The following is a 20,660-nucleotide window of genomic DNA, read 5'->3' as shown; positions in this document are numbered from 1 at the left end:
AACAAAAACCACCATTCCTGGACACCTGGCCCACCCTTTTTTTCTTGAAGCCTTTCAGGTTTTTCCTTCTCAGAATCCATCCTGCCCACACCAGTCTTGCAAGGGGTAGAATTAAATAACATGTAAACATGAAAACAGTGGTGCCAAACTTAAAAGTGAGAACTTGAAGTTCTTCCTTTTAAAATGCTATCAGCCCAGAGTAAGGGGAAATCCACTAGAGAGAAAAGAAGGCAGTAAGATTTGCTTAGATTTTAAATCCATTTAAGGATTCTTTTTTCCTTGTCCTTGCAAGGTCTGATGAGCTTTTCCAGCTATTTAGAAATGTACATCATAGTCCTGCAAAGCAGAGCCTCACAGCTATCCATACTTTTATGCCCTCTATGCATTCAAAATTTTAATTTCATACATATTTCACAAGCTACTGCTGCGATTTCATAGTCAGAGAATATCGAGCACAGCCTACAAATACATGCATACCCATCCAGCACAGACAGAAAATAGCTAAGCCCAGGCCTGACAACAACCATCAATTAATATTGATTATTTTTAGTTCAATTGTTGAGGCTATTTGCATGAAAAACAGATCAATTATGCCACTACAAGCTAGCAGCCAAGCCTACATGCCATATTTGTTTGCCTGTGTTGAAACTCTCAATGTGTTCAAGCCATGAGGTTTAAAACTGAACTGCAATTATGCAGTCCATTCACTGCGGTCAGTCATCCCCAGGGAAGAGGTGGCAACAGCCAGGGGTGACCACATTTCAGCCAGGTCACTGCCAAGTCCAGCAGCTGCATTAAGACTTTGTGGGACATGGTTTGAGCCTTTAGGACTGCAAAGCATTGTGTCAAAAAGGGCAGGACAAGTTTAGAGCTGATACTCTGCTGGCTGCTCTGGGAACAGGCTTGTACCGAGCCCAATGGCAGCCAGGAGTCCCAGGTCCCCACCAGCAGAGCTGCTGCCTGCCAGCCCTCCTGTTCCAGCATTTGGCCATCCCAGGAGGAGAACTTTGTATTTATCTGGTTGAATTTGATGGGGTCCCCGTCACCCACTTCCCAACCTGTCCAGGTCCCTCTGAGTGGCAGTCCTGCCCCCACAGGTGCAGACTGCAGCCCCAGTTTGGCATCATCTGCAAACCAGTGAACTCCACCTTCGCCTTTGGATTGCTGATTTTAAACAGGGCAGGTCCCAGTACAAAACACCTGCAGTTCTCCACTGGGAATGAGCCTCTAGGCAGAATACAAACCATTGACACCTACTCTCTGCCCACAGATCCGGATAGTTTTCCAGCCAGCTGGTAGTCCTTCCCCCTGCAGTATAACATCCCAGCTTGGATACAAGGATCTTCTTGGAGACTGTGTCAAAAGGGCTTGTACTGTGAGCTAGACAATACTTTGCTCTACCCTCATCCACAAATTTAGTCTTTAAAAAAAAAAAAAAAAGCAAGCAGGTCAGTCAGAAGTGATGGTAAATCCGTTCTGGCTATTCCCATCTTCTTTCCATGACTGGAAATTGCTTCCAAAACTTCTTGCTCAATGGTCTTCTAAGGAGTTGAAGGGAAGAACTCTTAATTCCTGTTCCTGCCTTTCTGAAGATTCAACAGCCTTTTTCTGGTCCCTAGAGACCTCCCTCCATCTTCACAAAGTTTCAGAGATGTTTCCTGACTCAGTCCTTTCCTACTGCTGGTATTTCTGATAACTCTGCTGCAGGCACACCTGGCTGGGACACCTGGGCAGTGAAGGCTGAAATACAGACACCAGCTACCCCCAGCCTCAATACTGGCATCTGCTTCCATTAAATCACCCTGTGGTGATTTTTGGGGCAACCCAGATATAACGACAGTCTGGGGGATGAAGAGATTGAGGGCAGTCCCACAGGGAAGGAGTTGGGGGTGCAGGTCAGTGGGAGGCTGGACATGAGCTGGCAATGTTCTTGTAGCCCACAAAACCAACCATTCTCCTGGGCTGCAGCAAAAGCAGCACGGCCAGCTGGTTGAGAGAGGGGATTCTGCCCCTCTGCTCTCCTGAGACCCCACCTGGAGGCTACAAGAATACTCAGAGCAACTCTGCCACAGGCTGAGAGAGACAGGATTGTTCAGCCTGGGGAAGAGAAGGCTCTGGGAAGACTTTATTGTAGAGTCAGACTAGATATAAGGAAGAAATTTTAATCAGAGTGGTGAGCCACTGAAACAGGGTGCCCCAGGAAGCTGTGGGTGCTGCATCCTGGCAGCGTTCAAGGCCAGTTTGAGCAATCTGGTTTAGGGAAGGTGTCCCTTCCCATGGGAGGGGTTGGAAAGAGATGGTCTTTACAGGTCCCTTCCAACCTGAACCATTCTATGATTCAATGGAAAGTTTCCAGGAGTAGATATTTTGCCTGAGTAGGTCAATACTTTTTTGTACTGTTTGAGCTCAGCTGTGTACCCAGACCCCCTTTTCTTACAGAATTTTGACAATTTGGAAGGAAGAGCTGTTGTTTATTGTCTGCTCACAGAGCTGTAGACTTGCAGTTATATAAATGTGGGTATTTCTCTGGCTCTCAATGCACTGGATGGATACTAATTCCACTTCTGACTGCTTACCACAGCTCCGAGCTAAATAAAAGGGATCACTACCAGGAGGCAGACAAGAGAACTGTGTTAGCTTAAAAGCAGCACCAGCAGCAATCCTGTATGGAGTCCTGTATGGAGTCTGGCTCAAACACACAGAAAAAAAAAAAAGGATGAAACAGGGAAAGAGATGAGAAGATAAAGGGAAAAGGAGTGTCAGTCCTTTGGAAGAGAAGGAGAAATGCTGCAGGTGGAGGTAAATAGGGAGAACACTGACTGCAATAGTGTTGATGGTTTAGCTTCCTGGTAAAAACAAACAGATTAGCTACCTTCATAATACTAATATCAAATTCCAGGATTTACTAACTTTTAAATACTTTTTCTACAACTGCCAGAAGTCCAGAAAATCTAGTTAGACAGCTGAGAGCTTTTGCCTGCATTGAGGTAAATGTAACCCTGGAAAAACTGGAGTCTAAAGCAGAGATTAATTTACTGCCCTCGGTCATTAGCATAACTCATCACAGCAACCTTAGCTGCTTCCAAGAGATAGAATTGGGGTTTTGTTTGTTTTAATGAAACATAAGGATGTTCAAAGAAACAGGACAATAGGAAGGCTGGAATGCAATAGTCCAGAAATGAGAGAGCAAGATGAGCCAAACATTAACACTGTGCAATTGGGCACATCACTGCCTGAGGGAGCAAGCCATGCAGGAAAAATGAGGTAAGAAACAGAGGTAAGTGAGAAAGTCAGCAGAGCTTGCAAAACAAATTCACACTGAGTTTATCTGGACCTGTTGCTGTTTCATGAGGCTCTATTAAAATCCAGCTGAGAGCAGAGGCAACTGAGAACTCTCTCCAAAAACTCAGGGATCAAAGTCAGATTTCCAGTGGACAAATACCCAAAGCATGCCAACTGAGTTAATTTAAAAGGTGATTGCTTGTCTTATTCCAGAGAAGTGAATAAATTAATGGACTTTGAGATCCCACTGCCAAAATGCTCCACTGAATAGACTGGGACAACTGTTGAGTCATTTGTACTGCCACTGACCTTTTTTCAGACTTTATTCTCTGTGCCTATTAATCTACCTTCTAAAAAAAAAAACCTATCACAATATTATGTTCTAAAGAGGTTTTGGTTTTTTTGAAAATCATCATTATTTAGTCAGCAAAAAGCAAGCAATCTATAACTTGCTTCATTTTTTTTAGACTTTGCTCAAAGCAGGATTGCTTTTTTATTATTATTGCAGCATTTGATATTACTACTTGCCTTAAGGAATGGATACAAGATCCATCTCCTGGGGTTTCTAGGAAAAGCTTTCAAAATAAATAATAAATAGCAACTGGTTTTGAACCAATCAATGGTGAGGAAAAGAAGTATGATGAAAGTACAATGCTACGTTGTGCATCTGCTATAAATTATTGAAATTAAAGACAAAGATAGTAAAGTCTTCAAATTCAACTTTTTGCAGTAATTTGGCTACTCTCACATCTTATCATTTGCTGTAACAGAGGTCAAATTTTCCAGTTCCATAATGTCATAGTGTATAGCAATGGATTACACAAGCAAAAATGTTTAATTGCTATCATGTACACATGAAAATAAAAAATTAGACTACTCTTTCATTCAAATCATGAGACTGATTCAAATTTACCAATCATTAAAATTAATTGACTGCGATTCAAATCAAAGAGCAACAGCTGCATCCTGTTTTCTAGGCTTTGGGGAGGGTGATGTTTTTGAAAATAATAAATTTGCATTCACACAGTTCTTATTTTTAAACATCTGAAGGAATCAGTCAAAACTGTGGACCACTGTGCAAGCTGTGCTTTCTTTTTTTTGGTTAGTATTGTGTCAGTGGCAATATGATAACAGCAGTCACAGAGCACTGTGACACAGTGAGATCAGCACATTAGCAGTGACAGGACCGTGCTTTCTTTTAGAAGGAATAATTACAGGTTCACGAGCTGATAGCCCCAAGGAGGCTGCACAACACAAAGAACTGGGCACAGACTCTAAGGGATGCTCAACCTCAAGAGCTGGCACACTAATCTCAGGAAAACTTTTGATGACCAGCACATGTGAAAGCTTAACTTTGAATTCCAGGAAGCTTGACTCAGCCTTTCCTTCTTCTAGGATGGATAAATGGGGAGGTTCATGCAGCTCACCACACAGGTATCTTTGAAGCAGAACAATAAAAACCTGGTGGCTGATCTATCCACAGCAGATATTTCAGATTTTACAGCAATCTCGAAAAGCAGAACTTTACTCAAATACACCTGCAGAAAGAATTTTCCTTCCACCTATGGCACTGTGCAGAATTTTCCACCCAGTCAATTTCCACGGTGGATGAAATGGTCCCTTAATATACTGATACTCCAGTAAGAATTACTTCAGGTCACGGTATATTTTTCCCTGATTAGTTTCCTCCAAATGCACTTGGACTACAGAAATGCAGAGGAATACAGGAATCACTGCCAGCTCAGTCCATTGTCTCACTGTCTTCTGACAAAGGTCAGTGCTGAATACTTCAAGAATGATTTTGACAGACAGCTTTTGAGGGCACATTCACCCATAAAAATACATTATTATTTTTCCATCAACAGCCAGTAATATCCTGAAACCCGCTGTCTTTCATAACTCTACCTAATTGGAAGACAAACAACATCTGGTTTTTTATTTAATAAATCTAATCTTTAGTAAAAATAATAATAATAATCTTTAGTAAAGATAATAATAATACTAAAACAACCTGCTGCTCTCTTGCTGTCAATGATTTTCAGTGGCAATCAGTTCCACATGCTAATTATGCAGTGCAATACAGATTTGTATGACTTTAACTAGTTTTGCATTTCTTGCCTTGCAATTCTTATAAATAACTTCTTGTATTCTGGCGAAAAAAATCTGCTTTACAGTTTGAAAAATAGTGCATATTTGTATGCACCGCTGAAACTCCTTTAGCATTCACAAACTTTTGTTTTTTTCACTTCTCTTAATAAAGAAAGCTTTCCACAGCTCAGCCTAACTGTTCTCTAAACATCTTCTCATTCTCTTGTCACCTTGCTGAAATATAGAGCAGGCAGAAAAAAACACAAGAATTCAAGGAGGAAATGATGAGATAAAATTGATTTCTGTTTGGCATTTTAACACCTGAATAATGTTTTCCCCTCAGATGTGGAGGAATGGGATATGAACACCCTCAAATTTCTTATGTGAGAGATGCTCATGCACACTGAGCTATACCTGAGGTAACTTTACCTGGCAGGACAAGATCCCACATGGGATCCAAACACACCCAGAACCAGCGTGAATTCCTGCTGTGGGAGCCCCTCCTGAGCCCCTGCCACTGTACACACCCATGCAGGCTGCACTTGCTGCAGAAACTGCAATAATTACTGGCCAAGAAACACTCCTTCCCTACTCAGGCATATGTTTGCCTGACTTGGACACCTTCTACTCAACGAATGGCTTGCACTAAGCAGAATAACAAAAACCATATTTGCTGAACTGCCTCTTAGAATGCCATGGGATCCTCAAACTGGAGAGCACCATTATAAACATGTTCACTGCCTTCTCTTTTAGAACCCTGTATGACTCAGATCATCAATATCTGTTTCAACAGATGTCCCAGGATAAGACACACCAGTGACAGCACTTTTAAAACTGAACTTGGTTAAAAAGACTTGTAGAAATATTCAAGTACTGCTTTTTCCTTCTAGGGAAAAATACACAGATATGTATTCATCCATATATGTACGTGTAGTAATTTGTAGGACAGGGCTTTTATGTTCCTTTATGAAATTGTGACACTTAGGTAAATAATATGATCTGATTAAATATTTAAATGCAGTTTATTTCTGTTAAAGGAAGAGTAGAGGCCACTCCACCCCTGCAGCACTATTCAGAGTTGCCTAAAGGAGTACAGGATCCTGAAGTGGGTGCAGAAATAAGCTCCCAGGTGCAGAACACCCCTCCTCACTCCTGCTACTGGTGCTACGTTCTCCCATGTCACACTCACTAACCCAATGTAATCTTTACAAAGTATTATCTCAAAATAGAGCATTATTCCACTCTCAGGACCTTCTTTTCCAGTTTGTGCCACAGGGCAGCAATGATGCTCAGAAATGCAGTGATGTAAAGCATCTTCCTCAAGTGTCCTGCAGGCACCCAAACACAAATTCAAACTCACAGCAAAGCCAGCAGTCGGTGGCCACTCACATCATTTACAGCTTCACCACAACCTTCCCTATCCTCACACACCACCAAAAAGTACCCAGAAAACTAGAAATTGTGAGTAACAGCTCCTGCTTGTCCCTGTTCTCCACACCACCTCACCTTGACAGCAAAGCACACAGGCATGTGAACAAACAATAAGAAGATATATTTTATATTCCAGAGCACAAAATGAAACAGCTCTGTGACAGCACAAGGCAGTTTTTAACTCTCCTAAATTAGCATCTCAATCAATAAGCAGGGAGCTGCCATGCACTGCAAAACAGAAAAGCAGATTGACAACATGCAACAGAAGCAATCTCAGAAGTGCACAGAAATAGAAGGATATTTCTTAAAAGTGTGGTTTCTCTCACACACACAGTGCATGCATGCGAGTGATTCTATTTCTTCCCTTCCCCCAGTGCAACTTTAAAGTAAAAACATTAATTAGGAAAAAAAAATGAGACTCTCTGATGGATGACAACACTGTAAATTTAGAACAAAGGCTGACAGAAATAACCTATTCCACTTGGCAATTATGGCACTTAACTCTCGTGCAGTGTTGCTGCTACAGACACCTGTGAAATCTCAGTGCTGCGAGATGCAATTCCCAGCAGGGAGGACTGCAGATTCAGCAGACTAAGCAAAAGCCTGCTAGCCTGCAACTCCCGACTCCTAAATCTGCATCTGAGTGGCAATTGCTGGGTGATGCTGGACAAAAATTTATCTTCCTTCCAGCTCCCTCATCTACAGTCTGGGTGAAGGAAACTGTAGGGATTACAGCAGGGTTGATAAAAACATTTTGGAGACGTTGGGATTTGCCACAAAACATCAGGTTTGATATTATGGCAAATGATGTTAAACATTATGTTTGTGGATCATAGAAATGTAGAAGGGCATTCAAAGTTAAGGGGTTTACAGGATTTTACCTAGTTTTCTATTTGATGAGCAGTGTCTGCATTAAATACAGTAAGGGTGCCTTACAGGAAAGCGAGCAGTTTTAACATGGTTGCCTGCTGTAATAACCCTTTTTTTATTATTAATATGAGCTTTGAGGAGAGATTAAATAAAAGAGTCACATATTTGATTTTCTTGCATTACAAGCACCTAGCTCAAATCACCACTCAGGATTTCCAGTATGAGGCAGTTTGTGCTTCGCAGAGATAAGAATTTAAAAAAAAAAAAAAAAAAAAAAAGAGAGAGAGAGAGAAAAGAAAATGGAAATATTTCGGTTAAGTTCTAATTATTTTTCTCCCTGCAAACAACAAATCCACAAATGGCTCACATTTTCTGAAGCCAACTTCCCCTCCTGACTGCTTGCCTGTTCTTTATCATCCCCTCATAGACACCTCCGCCCTCCCCCCGACTCCTCTGGAGCAGTATTGACGGTGCACATTGATTCTCTCTGCAGATATAATAGTTCTTTCAGTGCTGCTGCTCATAATTATAGCAATGTGTGTCACTCAGTAATAAGACATTCAATTATTCTTGGCCCCATGAAGTGTAACCCTTCAACTCACGAGACCAAAATCGAGGAGCATCAGCCCCCCCCCAAAACATTATTCTGTTCCAGTTTTCTTTTTTTTCTTTTTTTTTTTTTTAACTTTGCCTTGCAATCCCGATCCTCAGTGGCCACTTGAAACTGCAGGAGTTTCACTGCAAGGATTTGGCTGCCAAGCTAACACAATCAGTCCCCTCAGCAAAGAGAGAGAAAAAAAAAAATCTCTTTTCCCCATTAAATACATTTCCATCCCTCTGCATCATAACAGTGCCAGCTAATTTTAAAGCAACAAAGTTGTCCCGGAGTTTGACACGAAATGGGGGGGACAAATTAACAATGACGTAACAGCATTGGCAAGAGAGAATTTTAAAAGCGATATGAACAACCTTTAATCTTTTATCGACAGATTTCCTCCAGGAGACTTCTTTCTGAAAGGCAAAAATCACTGCGCCGTCCCTGCTAAAATCTCTTAAAATAAAAAGAATTAACTGAAGCTTACCTGTACTGGAATGTCATATTTGTAATTTTTATCTTTATTTCCTCTCCGTGGCGAATTTCTCCAGTCATTTCAAAGAGTTTGTTAGCCATTTTCTCATAAACTTTGGCATTCCTTTTAGTTTGTTTCAGCTCATCAAAAAATTCTTCCCAAACCAGCATTAAACCTCTCATTTCTGCATCAGTCCAGTTTCTGGCCCTCCTGTGTTTCTCAGTCTGAGAAGAGACAATGTAACTGGGAATTTCTGCTGCAGCCATTGCTGACTGACCTAAAAGGGTTTTAAAAGAGGACACTTAATATAGATTGAGTTTTTAGTTTAGGTTTTTTTGTAGTGCAAGACATGCATATGTGGATAAAGAATTTGAATGACAACAGAACATATGAAACCTTTTTGCAACAGCTTGAAGCTTGAGTGCACAAAATGGGGCCTACATCTGACAGGCAGGAATTTAGTTAAAAGCTTTTAAACAGAGAAACGTCATTTTGATGTCACGTTTCCATAGCAACAGAGCAACTGCATAAGCTACAACAACAAAAACCTTTTAACTGAAAGCCAAAGAATCAGGACAAAGTTGACAGGCCATCAATATTAAAGCTTTTAAACACTTTAGGTTTAACAAAAAAAAAAAAAAAAAAAAAGATCTATGCAGCCTTTGAGAAGCTACTTTTAAGTTTCTACTTCTTTTTTAGCTTTCCCTTACCTTTTAGGCAGACAATCTGCTAGCAGGGGGTCATGGTCGCCTGAACGAGCTTTTAAGTTGTGCCTTGACAGACTCTCTAGGAGGTTGCAAGGACTGAGGCCATGTACACAAAAAAAAAAAAAAAAAAAAAAAAAAAAAAAAGCTTTTTTTTTTTTTGCAAAGATATTCTGCAAAAAGAATCAGCCAGCTTTATGAAAACTATACATCTCTAAGCTAATAAATGTTTAAGCAGGCAGGCTCATTAAAAAGGAGCCTGCATCTGGGCTTTAGAACATGCAAAAAATAGCATTTAAGTGTTTATACAGAGAGAAATACATACAAAATTTCAATATAAAGCCACTTTTTTTTTTTTTGCCCGAGATGTTTTGCTGCTGATAAGCACACACTGCAGTCCTGTCAGTATGAATTTGCCTTTGTAGGTATGTATTACTGTATGTGTATTTTGTATTCCTAGTAATTTAGATGCTATTTATGCAGCCTGTGTTCTGCCTTAGGACTGCAGCAGAAGCATTTCACCTGCTTTATGGGCAACCTAAAAGGATTATTCAACGAGTTAAAAAAAGGCTGCGAGATGCTTAGAACTGTGAATAAATTGCTTTGCTGTAAAACAAGCATTTTGAGCTGGTTTTTATATTGGGCTAAATTGTGCCAGCAGTTATATCAGAGAAGCAGAGCATATTCATTGTATTAAACACTGCAATACAAGCAGTGGGCCAAATCCTGCCCCACTTACACTCCTGCAGTCTGACTATAATCTTCCACAAAAGAGTGAGATGCAGGAACTGCATTAATTCCAGCTTACCACCAGCTAAATAGAAAGATGTTCATTTCCTACAGTCCCAATAGAATTGTGTTATGTAAAATATAAATAAATAATCCACGGACCTTTCTTATTATTATTATTATTATTCTGTTTCAGCATATAACAGCAATAACGACCTCACTGCAGGGCATTTCCTGAAGATTAATGGCAGGCAGGGGTTAATGGCCTGAGGCTCACCCAGCCAGTCGTTAATCCCCAGGAAATGTTCGTGCCTCAATCCTTAATGCTTAAGTATCCTATAAATTGTAAGTCTTCTCATAACCACATCCTTGATCTTAACAATAGTTTAAAAATGCAGAGCTTGGTTTGCACCCTGGAGATGGCAAAGAGAGCACATCATGTTCCTAAAAGGTACACTAGTGACATTTGTGGGACCATTGCCTTCTTTCTATTTTATTTATTTTACTGCATATTGCAGAAGGCATAGCAGCATACCACAGAACAAGGTGGGGGTATGAGGGGGTAGAATTACATGTACTTCACACAGGAACTTCCACTGATCCAACCCTGAGCATGTCTCTGTCAGAAATATACCTGCTGAGTCACTGCCTTCCTAAGGGAAAAAATAAAAAAGGAGAGAAATAAAGAAAAAAATCCCCTAGCTTCCAAATAACTGCTTTTAACTACTAATATGACAGCCTAGCAGCTATTACCTTTAAAAATGTGTAAATAGCAGCATATGTTGTGATGATGATCTTGCATGGTTTGTCTCTTGGGTGGCCAGCTGGGAGACGTCACATGATCAGGGGACAGATGGTGGTCAGAAGAGGATCAGCTGATGACACATTCATTTTATTAATTTATTGTTTTGTTTTGAAATTCCTGTCACTTAACCTTGGGCTTCAAGCAGCTCTTTTAATAAAACCATACCAACCTCGGCTGCCTGTGGTCACAGCCAGGGCTGGGCATCACCAGGACAAGTCAAAGGAAGCAACACAGAGTCCAAGAGGAAAACACCATGGCTTTGGGTCTGATTTGGAACTAACACACACAACTGTGAAGCCAGGCTTGCTTTTCAACCTTTAATCATCCATTAGAGGTTTGTTCTTCTCCCTCAGACTTCAAACCACCTATGTTGTGAAAATGCTGATTAACACCACTGAAACCCATAGCATGATACACACAACTTGTCAAAACCCAAAGATATGTGCGGTCTCTGCTTTAAGGATATTTTTAATCCAGTTTCAAGTACAACAACGAGGACAGGGTGGGTGAAAAACCTTTCCAGCTGCACCAAGTTTTTTCTATCACAGCCCACAAGTTTTCCTTCCCCTCTCCATCCACATGTGCCTGGCATATGTGCGGCTGCTCCTTGTGCTCCACGCTGGCCCCCAGACCCTGGGATCCTGCAGAAGGGGGGTTATTGTTTCCCTGTGAAATTCACATCTCAACTTTTCTATATGCTGTTTCCTATTAGTGCACTTGACAGATTGATACAGTGGTATAGTGCCATTTAACATCTGTTAAATAAAAGAAATGCTTTCTAATAGTACCTCCCTTATTCCCCTCCTCTCAGCACCTGAAGGGGATCTGAGTTTCAAAGACTCAGGTTCTGCCTCCTCCTCTGAAAAAGTCGTTGATAATAATTATGGAGACCCCACATTGCCTCCTCTGCCTTGCCAAGTCCATGTGCCAAGGGTTGACAAAGTGACTGTTTTCCTACGTGGGTCTGAAAGCAAGAGGTGTTTTTTTTTTATCCCCAAATAATTCCTGCAATCTTTGCCAGAGCCAGGGGAGGGAAAATACACCCCTCCAGGCTGTGCCTCTGCTGATGTTCTGCAGATCTGTGCAGTCCCTAGACATCATTAAGCCTTTCTCCTGGTCCCTGAGTTGGGACAAACAGCTAAGGCAGGACCAGCAAACCTTTTAGGAGAAGAGCAGCTCTGTGTCAGCAAGAGCAGTCCCTGCCCAGGATGAAGGCACGGGGAGGAGAAGCCCTATTAGCATTTGGCTGCTTCTTGCCCCTCTCAAGTTCGAGGCCAGTCAAGATTTGTCATCTACCTCAAAGTCTGGCTGGTCACCAAGCCCAGAATAACCGCTGACATGGCAAGCTGCAGCTCTGCCAGACTGAAGGCACTGACACCCCTCCTGCACTCCCCTCTAACACCTGATGGCAGAGTCCTCCAGCACCAGCTTCCTCCAAATCGAGGACCAAATCGAGGACCAACCTGGCACCAAGCACCACACAAGCAACTGAAGCTGCAACTGTTCTCATCAATAAATAAGGATATTAAAGCCTTGGAAACCACTGATATACAAAACTGAGCTACTGAGTACACCTTTGTATGTGACTCCCCTCTGCAGGGAAAGTTGTTCTCCTCCACTCTGCTGCTCACCCCGGTCCCTCCTCTGATGGGCACTGCTGTGACAAGTTCAGAAGATATTCTTGTGAACACCTCACTGTGCTGGAGTATCTCACTTGTGCCTTTCCTTTCAATGCACACCAGCTCAGAGGAACATGAATTTAATGATCTTCTTGCAAATCTGTTCTTCATATCATCTGTCTAAACACCCTGCCTTTTTTGCAATCATTATATATCAGCTTGAATAATAGCTCTCACAGCTGTTCCACCTTTCATGGTGATCTCTAAAGATAACAAACCTCAAACAGGGTAGAAGGGTTTATAATTTGCAGCTGTGGATCTAATGAAGTTCCCCTATAAATGCTGCTCTCATAGAGTTTAGACAACTCCATTAATCCTTACATATCTGTTGACTAAATCTCAGGTGATCTGTGCTAACTGACTGTGTATACAGCCTTCAGTTTTGCAAGGGTGGGCTAATGCATGCCAAATAAAACTTCCTTTAGCCAAGTTTTAGGGAATGGTGTTTTCCCCTGTGCCTTCAGGGGAATAACGGCTCCAGTCACTCAAACACCAGAGCCCAGCCCACAAACCGAGCCATTACACCTGATTACAGCAGAGCACGTCCCATCCTGCTCATGGGGACTGCGGTAGAAGTCAGGCAGAAACTTCTGTGCAAATCAGAATTTATTCCACTAGGACACAAGTGGCTTCTCCAACTTCTCCTAAATGTATTTCTGTGTCTGAAATCCCCACGGGAGCTGTCTGCAGGGATGCTGACACACAGGTCACTGCCTACAGGGATTTTTAGAAATGGAAGAACACTAGTTTTGGTTCAAGAGAGTCTTGATGCCAATTGGCAGCAAACACCAGTGACACCAGGAGGAGTTTCCTGCTGAAGGAGCATCACCCGGCAAAGACACGGGTCCAACTCTACAACACATGGGTACCTCAGCAGACTGTCTTGTAATGTCTTGATTACATAAAACTAAAAACAAACAAACAAACAAACAAAAAAAAAAAACCAAAAAAAACCACCCACCAATCAACCAAAGCTGCTTTCACCCTTTGTGTTTGGGACAAGCTGTTAAAAGTAAGGCTGTCCAAAGCACAGGCTGGTCACTGTTCTTTGCAAATCTTATGGTCTGGCCCATCAGGAGCTTAACACATGTGGGTAATAACAAATCTTGGAGCTGGATAGCAACTACAGAGCATTCTGTGAGAATTTCAGTGCAGACACACCTTGATAACTGCTTAAAAGGGTGCAGTGTTTTGTATGTGTTTGTCTAAAAGCATTTGGAGTTTGCATTGCTGGTGGATACTATTTTGTGAGTTCAAAAAGGCTGCATGTGTTGGGAGGCTGTCTCCTGCCCCACATTTTGCTACCCACTGGGCTAGAAGGCCCACTCTCTACAGTTTCACAGAGAATTATGGGTTTAGTATGCCTGACTGCTGCCTACTGCGATTTGCAAAGATGATTGAATGCCAGTACAGACAGGCTGGGGAATGAGAGAGTGGAGAGCAGCAACTGTGAAAAAAGACCTGGGTGCCCTGGTCAATGGCAAAAGTTGAATATGAGCCAGCAGTGCCCTGGTAAACAGGAGGGACATCCATGTCCTGGGGTGCATCCTTGTGCATCCCTTCCAACTTAGGATCCTCTGTGATACTATGATCCTCTATGATAGGAGAGAAGAAATACTCTGTGAAATACTCTGGGAGAGGAAATATTCTTCCAATACTTCTGAAAAGCTTGGCCAGAGAAGACAGGCTAGGACAGATGATCAGGAGGAGAAGCTGCCTTTTCTTCTCCTCCATGAAACCAACAGTGAAGCTGCTGTGCTCAGGAGGAGCTGGGAACGAGGAGCTCACCCAGAGGAAGGGAGGCACCTTGCAGGCAGGGGTGCCTGCCTTAGGAACTCCAGCAAGGTCCCTGCACTGTGCAGTGTGCCAGTCTCCTTGGGTGATGGGGTCATGGGGGTTTGTAAAGGCTCAGAAGCGACAGAAAAGCACAGGGCTGTGAGCACAGAGCCATCAGGTCAGTGTTGTGGAGCTGCACACAGACACAGCTCGTGCATCCTACTGCCTGTGAGGGAATTTTAACAATACAGCAGCATTTGCAAAGGAAGCCCAGAGATATCCAAACTTCAGGAGGGTCTATTACAAATACAGAACAACAAAAAAACTATTCAGGCTGAGGAAAAACAGTAGCTGTCTCACAATACATAAAAAAGGGTAGTCCCTTTCCTCGGAGGGCCTGCAACTTAATTGGGACATGCCACAAGGGAAACAAACAGGAGAGACCAGAAGGGACAAGTGACAGCAACACATCACTGAGCAAAGGCCACTGCATGGTTGGATAGCTTTTATGTACATCTAAAATAAATAACACCTGCACAGAATTCTGACAACAGAAATGGGTGCTGTGGAGGAGGCTGGCTGAAGGGAAGGCTTCATGGGACAGGGGAGATTTTGACAACCCTTAGAACAAAACCAAGAAAAAGAAAGGTTTCCACACAAAAGCCCTGCCACAGGGCTGTCTGAGTGACAGGTCTCCCTGATGGTGGAGCAGGGCACTGGGCAGCCCAGGAGGACTGTGTTCTGGGAAGGTGCAGGAAGCTGGAGAGGGTTTTTTTATTTCATTTTGCAAGAAACGTCCTGCTTAAATTTCACTGTATTCAGAACATTTCCCAGAAGCGTTTTGATCTTGCTGAACTGGCAGATTCTGACCAAAAATATCTCCTTTGCCTATTTTAGTAGTAACCATGGAAGCCAGCTTTGCACCGACATTCAGTTGGAGAGAGGATGGCGAGAGACAGCGAGGTGAATGCAGACAAGCTGGGAAATGAGGCTTCAGCAGTTTTTGTGGTCAGATCAGGAAGCATTAGCAGGCAAGGGGGAGAACTGGAATTACATGGGGCTTTAGAAGAAGGAGTTCATGGACTGCAGGAAATCTAGAGAATTCACTGGAGAAACCAGGTGCAGACTGGTATGTTCACAGTAATTAGATTAAAAATTATAATACTGAGATTTTTTTAAAATTACTTTTTTTTTTAAGTTTAGCAGAAACACAGACACTTGTGTTACAGACCCTAGTTTAGCGTATTGGAGAGGGGGAAAAAAAAATTTCCTTACGTCCAGAAGGTACAAGTAATCACTGCCCAAACGTCTGGCACTTACAATGTTACGCAGGCAGGATGCCAAACTAGATGGACTTTGAGTCACACATGTTCCTAAATTTTCAAGCATACAGGAAAATACAGGCCATATTATCAAAAATTTAGTGATGTAATATTGAAAGCAAAGTTCATCAGTTCTACATGTGTCATACTCCCGATTTATAACAAACAGAGAATTTCCTAAATTTCCTTACTCTTACGAAATAATTTGCAGGTCCTTAGGATACAGAACAACTCTGCAGAATGTAGTATCAGACATACTCCTTTTCTGGCAAGCAAGCAACAAATCATATTACAATGAAAATCACTCAGTTCCCAATGAATGGTTTCCCAAATCCCACTTGAAAAAAATTATTTTGGCCCTGCTTACTTACTGGGGTTAGTCAATAAATCCTCCTGCCTTGTTTGGTTTTTAGCACATTTGAGCAAATTACATGCTGAAAAGCGTCTAATTCATTAAAAACTGCTGCTACAGTGCTATGCAAATATTGCTCTTCCAGAAGCAAATTCCTCTGAGAACCTGTCCTAAACACTTCCCTTTAGACATAAACCGTGAGTTAATCCAGTTTGGATTTGAGATACATCACAAAAGAAGAAGAATAATCCCTGTTGTGCACGAGCGTGCCTTGCGCCGAGCGCCGTTCCTGTGACTCAGCAGGGCAGGAGGAGAAGCGGCGGCACGCAGGGCGCGGTGACAGACGGCAGCGGGCTGCTGCCACCCCGCGCTCTGCCATGAATGCTGTGTGTAAATATACAGACGCTGGGAGGAGGCTATCGATGGTGGGTGCTCCAGCGAGGGGCCAGCCCGGCTCCGGGCACAGGGGGAGCCGGGAGCGCCGGGCTCCAGCGCCGCGGCAGCGCTGCCTTCAGCGAGCGGCTTCCAGCTCGCCGCTCTTCCCGAAAGAAGAGCGTGTGGGCCCTTTTCCAGCAACCCCAGAGGAGCTGCAGTGCAAGCTGCTGGCAATTCGCTGCCAGAAGCCCGGCCTCGCTGCTCACAGCCTGCTACTGGCTTGGCAGGCTGCTGCATCCACCTCCAGCTGTTCGCGTCCCCGCTCTGCCTGTCCCCGACTCCCTGCCAGGGCTGGCAATGGACGTGGGAGGGCCGGACCAGCCCCCGGGCATCGCTGCCACAGCTCCAGGTGAGCCCCGCAGCTCCCGGGAACACCTCTCACCGTGGGGGACAGCGATGGCATGAGCTCCTGCTGCTCCGCTGCTTAATCACCTCAGGTTTTCAAAATAAAAAGCATTACAATCCAAAGATGTCTGCCAAATGAAGAAAGTCGGAAAAGCTGCTGCCTATCTTTTGTTTCTGCTTGGGGACCCAAGCCTACCCCCAGCTGCAGCCCTTTCCCCTGAAAAGGTTCACTCAGCTCTCCAGCCCCTCAGAGGAAAATTTAAAGATTTTTAAAAAAATATTTCCGATAAAATATTTAGGGCACTGGAGATTTTCATATCAGTTCATAAAAGATTTAAATACTAAAATGTAAATGGTGTTTTGGGTATTACTGCAAAGCAGCCTCAGGAATGGAAATTCAAGAAAAGCATTGCAACCTTTAACATTCAGACAGTACTCTTAAAAGTATTCTTAAAAGCCTGTCCCATCTGAGAGCTGCCAAAAAAAAAAAAGTAAAACCAAATTCACCAGCACCTTCATGATGTGATATAAAATGAGCATATCTGCTTCAGTGGTTGCTGATGGAAGCTGAGACCATGAAAGAGGCAGATGCCAGTTCTGGGATGGCTGGACAGCAACGTCACCCACCCCAAAGCATCCATGTCCTGACACTGGAAGCATATACAGCTTCTGAGTGAACTACACTTTATTCCCAATGCCATGCTCAAACCCTTTCAGGGGAGTTAAGTTTCCCTGAGAGTTACTGATAGGGCCTGTGAAATCCTCTGTGGTCTGTGTTTGCAAATCCTTGCTCCAAAAGGATTTGGACTTCTGCCTTTGTGCAGATGATCCACACAAATTCTTCAGCTACCACAACACTGGGTAGCATCTCCAAGACAAAGACAGGATTGGGAACTTAAGCATCAACTCTCAGGTCTCGTGCTAGGCAGGAGAATGACCCATCTCAGCATAGAAAAGTTTATTGCAATATGCATGTCTAACATTGCCCCTTTTAACGCACAGGTTTTGCAGTATTTGGGGTCCTGTGATCCTGATGCCTTCAGAGGCTACCTAGAACAGAGGCTACACAGTGTTAAAGGAATAAAATAGATATTTAGTAAAAGGCCTTCAAAGGATACACCTTGGGCAGTACAAGAGCCTGGCCAAAGCTACACCCAAGATGGACCCCGAGTTTTCACACTTTTATAAGGTTTGGTCCATTTACATTTTGGGGTTAATTGTCCAATTACAGATGCAGGTTATGAAGTGCCATCCTCCCAGATTGCTCTCCTCAATTCACTGTTGTTTGCACTTTTTGGGCCTGAAGTTGCAACGGTGTCCTTGTTTCTCAGGCTGGGAAATGATTGCTTTGTCTGACTAAACTGTGAGGAGAACTTGCTAACACTTTATGTGAAGTTCAGAGCTATCCACTAATGCAGTACAGAATCTGGAAAATATGAAAGCTAAAGTTTAGGGCATCAATCCCTCTTGGTCCAGTCTTGTTCCCTGGTCATCCCAGGGACAGCCAGGAGGGATCATCTTCCCCCCTCACCTCCAAGTGTGCCCCTCCAGCCAGGACCCAACATTTCCCCTCACTGCCTTCACTGTAAGCCTGCACTGCAACTGCTGTTCTGTTCCTCATTGACTCCTGCTTCTCCCAGCTGTTTTCCCCTCACATTGCCTCTCTGCTGTTTATCACACACTACTTACTCTGCTCCAGTCACTCTCCACCCACCAGGCTTCAGTTTATATTCCAGCCTTAGCATGCCACTCTGATCCAGGCATTATCTTCCATTGTTGTGGCTAAAACTAAGCCAAGCAGAGTGTCCTTGCATCCTCTCGTGGCTGCAGTGCAATGCTGCCAGCAAACCCATCAGCCCACGGCCCAAGGACACATTTCCCAACTGGCACAGGAGCATTTTGGCCAGCCTGAGGAAGCCCATCTGCCTCCTTTCATAAATTCTCCTGAACTAAAGCACACCCACAAACCACATTTGGATGCAAACTTCTCCAGATTCAAGACCAGCTGTCCAGTACCACCAGTGGTTTTAAAATCCTGCCTGGTGCTTTTCATTCAAGGTGGCATTCAGTGTTCTAGCCCAGAGGATGGGCCCCAAGTGCAGGTCTGTGCAGGGAAAAGAGCATCATTTGCTTGGCTATAAATACCCACTGCAATGTGGTTATTCACAGAATCATAGAATATCTCAACTGCGAAAGGACCCATCAGGATCTTCAACTCCCTGCTATTCACATATCCCTACCAAAAAATGAACTATATAACCAAGAGCATGGTTTAGACACTCCTTGAACTCAGCCAGGCTTAGTGCCATGACCACCTTCCTAGGAGTCTGTTCAGTGACTGACCACCCTCTCAGTGAAGAATCCCTTTCTAATGTCCCACCTCAACTTCCCCTGATGCAGATTTGGACGCAAGCAAAGCTAAGACTACACCAAAAGGAGTGACGATGTACCTGCCATCATCCATTTCTCAGCTGAGTCAATTATGCAAGTGCAAAAGGATTAATTTAAATTATGGATTAACTGGCCTCAGTTCGCCTGTGGCAAATTAGCAAGCACTCAAATGACTTCTTTTTGGCAGAAAAACTGCCTTCAGTAAGTCAGCAAAGATTTTTCTGAAGAGTAACAAACCTGAAGAGCTAGGGACCAGATTTTCAGTACTGGAGAGCTGAACCTGTTTCCAGCTGAGCTTCATGGGAGACCAGGCATATACAGCTTAAATAAGAAACCTAGCTGGGATGTTTGAGGGGGAAGTGCAGACCAGAAGTGTATGGAACCTAAAACCACCCAGATGCAGGAGACACACAGCGTGAAGATGCAAGTACAGACAAGCTGTCTGAAGGGAGTCCGTGGCAGATGTGAACGGCACCAGGGGATTCCAATTTTGTTTCATCCCTGAACATTCACTTGACAGATTTCTGCACAGCCAGAAGGATCCCCATGCTCTTAGCAAGTCTTCAATTGCTCAGAAGGTTGGGATTCTTTTGTTATAAAATGACTGTAGGACAAGGGACCTAAACAAAGGAACAAGGAACCACCATCTGATTGCAGAGGAAACAAGACTAAACAATTTACAGAAAATCAAAGCAGTTCACAGCACAGTGTCTCATTCTCTTTTAGTGGCCAATGTTTTCCATTCTCTGCGCAAACAGGAGGACACAGTGTGTTTCCCAGGGGAGGCACTCTTGTGCAACTGCTATTAGAGGCAATTGGCCAGCTCCAAAAGACTTAAAAAGACTCTAAAAGTCAGCCCTCTTCTCCCCCCACCTCACTCCCCTTATTGTAAAAACTACTTGTACTGGCTCTAGCTCCTCTTTTGCTGTGGTTTTAAAAGAGCTCAACAGCCTGATTCACAAACCTTGCCAAGCAAGAGCAGAAAAAGTACAACTGCCTCTTGTCAGCATCTCACCAACTGTACAGATGAAAATATTCCCCATGCTGACTTTAATGCCCAGTAGCAATATCCCAGTGGCTGAAGCCACTCAAGCAGACCAAAAAAGCATCACAGGCAGCAGTCTAAAACGTTCAGGGCTCGTGTCATGGTTTTCTCCATTTGCAGCTTCTTTCCTCTCTGCACACTGCACTTCATGATCACTGGACAGGCAGATTATATTAAAGCTCATGCCTACTCTGTCAAATGATTTCTCATCAAGTCTCAGCAGGAACTAATTGAAGATTAAACTAATCATTCCTTGAGGCCTCTTCTGGAGTGTTTTATCACTTTTTGTGAATCCATTAAGGAGAACTTAAGTGAAGTGCTGATCTGGCAGGACCA

The 20,660-nt window shown here is 43.3% G+C and overlaps 1 protein-coding gene across 2 annotated transcripts in view; it reads right to left on the bottom strand.

The window, feature by feature from the left end:
- Positions 1 to 20,660, bottom strand: part of MSANTD1 (Myb/SANT DNA binding domain containing 1) — a 39,126-nt gene that overhangs the window by 11,108 nt on the left and 7,358 nt on the right. The window contains exons 1-3 of one of the 2 annotated variants that reach the window (XM_038136673.1): positions 10,928 to 10,949; positions 9,452 to 9,544; positions 8,754 to 9,018 (exon numbers count right to left, since the gene is read on the bottom strand). In XM_038136673.1, coding sequence (XP_037992601.1) covers positions 8,754 to 9,007 — 254 coding nt within the window. In that variant the 5' untranslated portion in view covers positions 9,008 to 9,018; positions 9,452 to 9,544; positions 10,928 to 10,949. Of the gene's footprint in view, positions 1 to 8,753; positions 9,019 to 9,451; positions 9,545 to 10,927; positions 10,950 to 20,660 lie in introns of those variants that run through there. The other variant, XM_038136674.1, reaches the window with a different exon arrangement.

Source organism: Motacilla alba, chromosome 4 (genome assembly GCF_015832195.1).
Source record: "Motacilla alba alba isolate MOTALB_02 chromosome 4, Motacilla_alba_V1.0_pri, whole genome shotgun sequence".
Lineage (NCBI taxonomy): Eukaryota > Metazoa > Chordata > Aves > Passeriformes > Motacillidae > Motacilla > Motacilla alba.
This window is presented reverse-complemented; position numbering and strand designations above follow the sequence as displayed.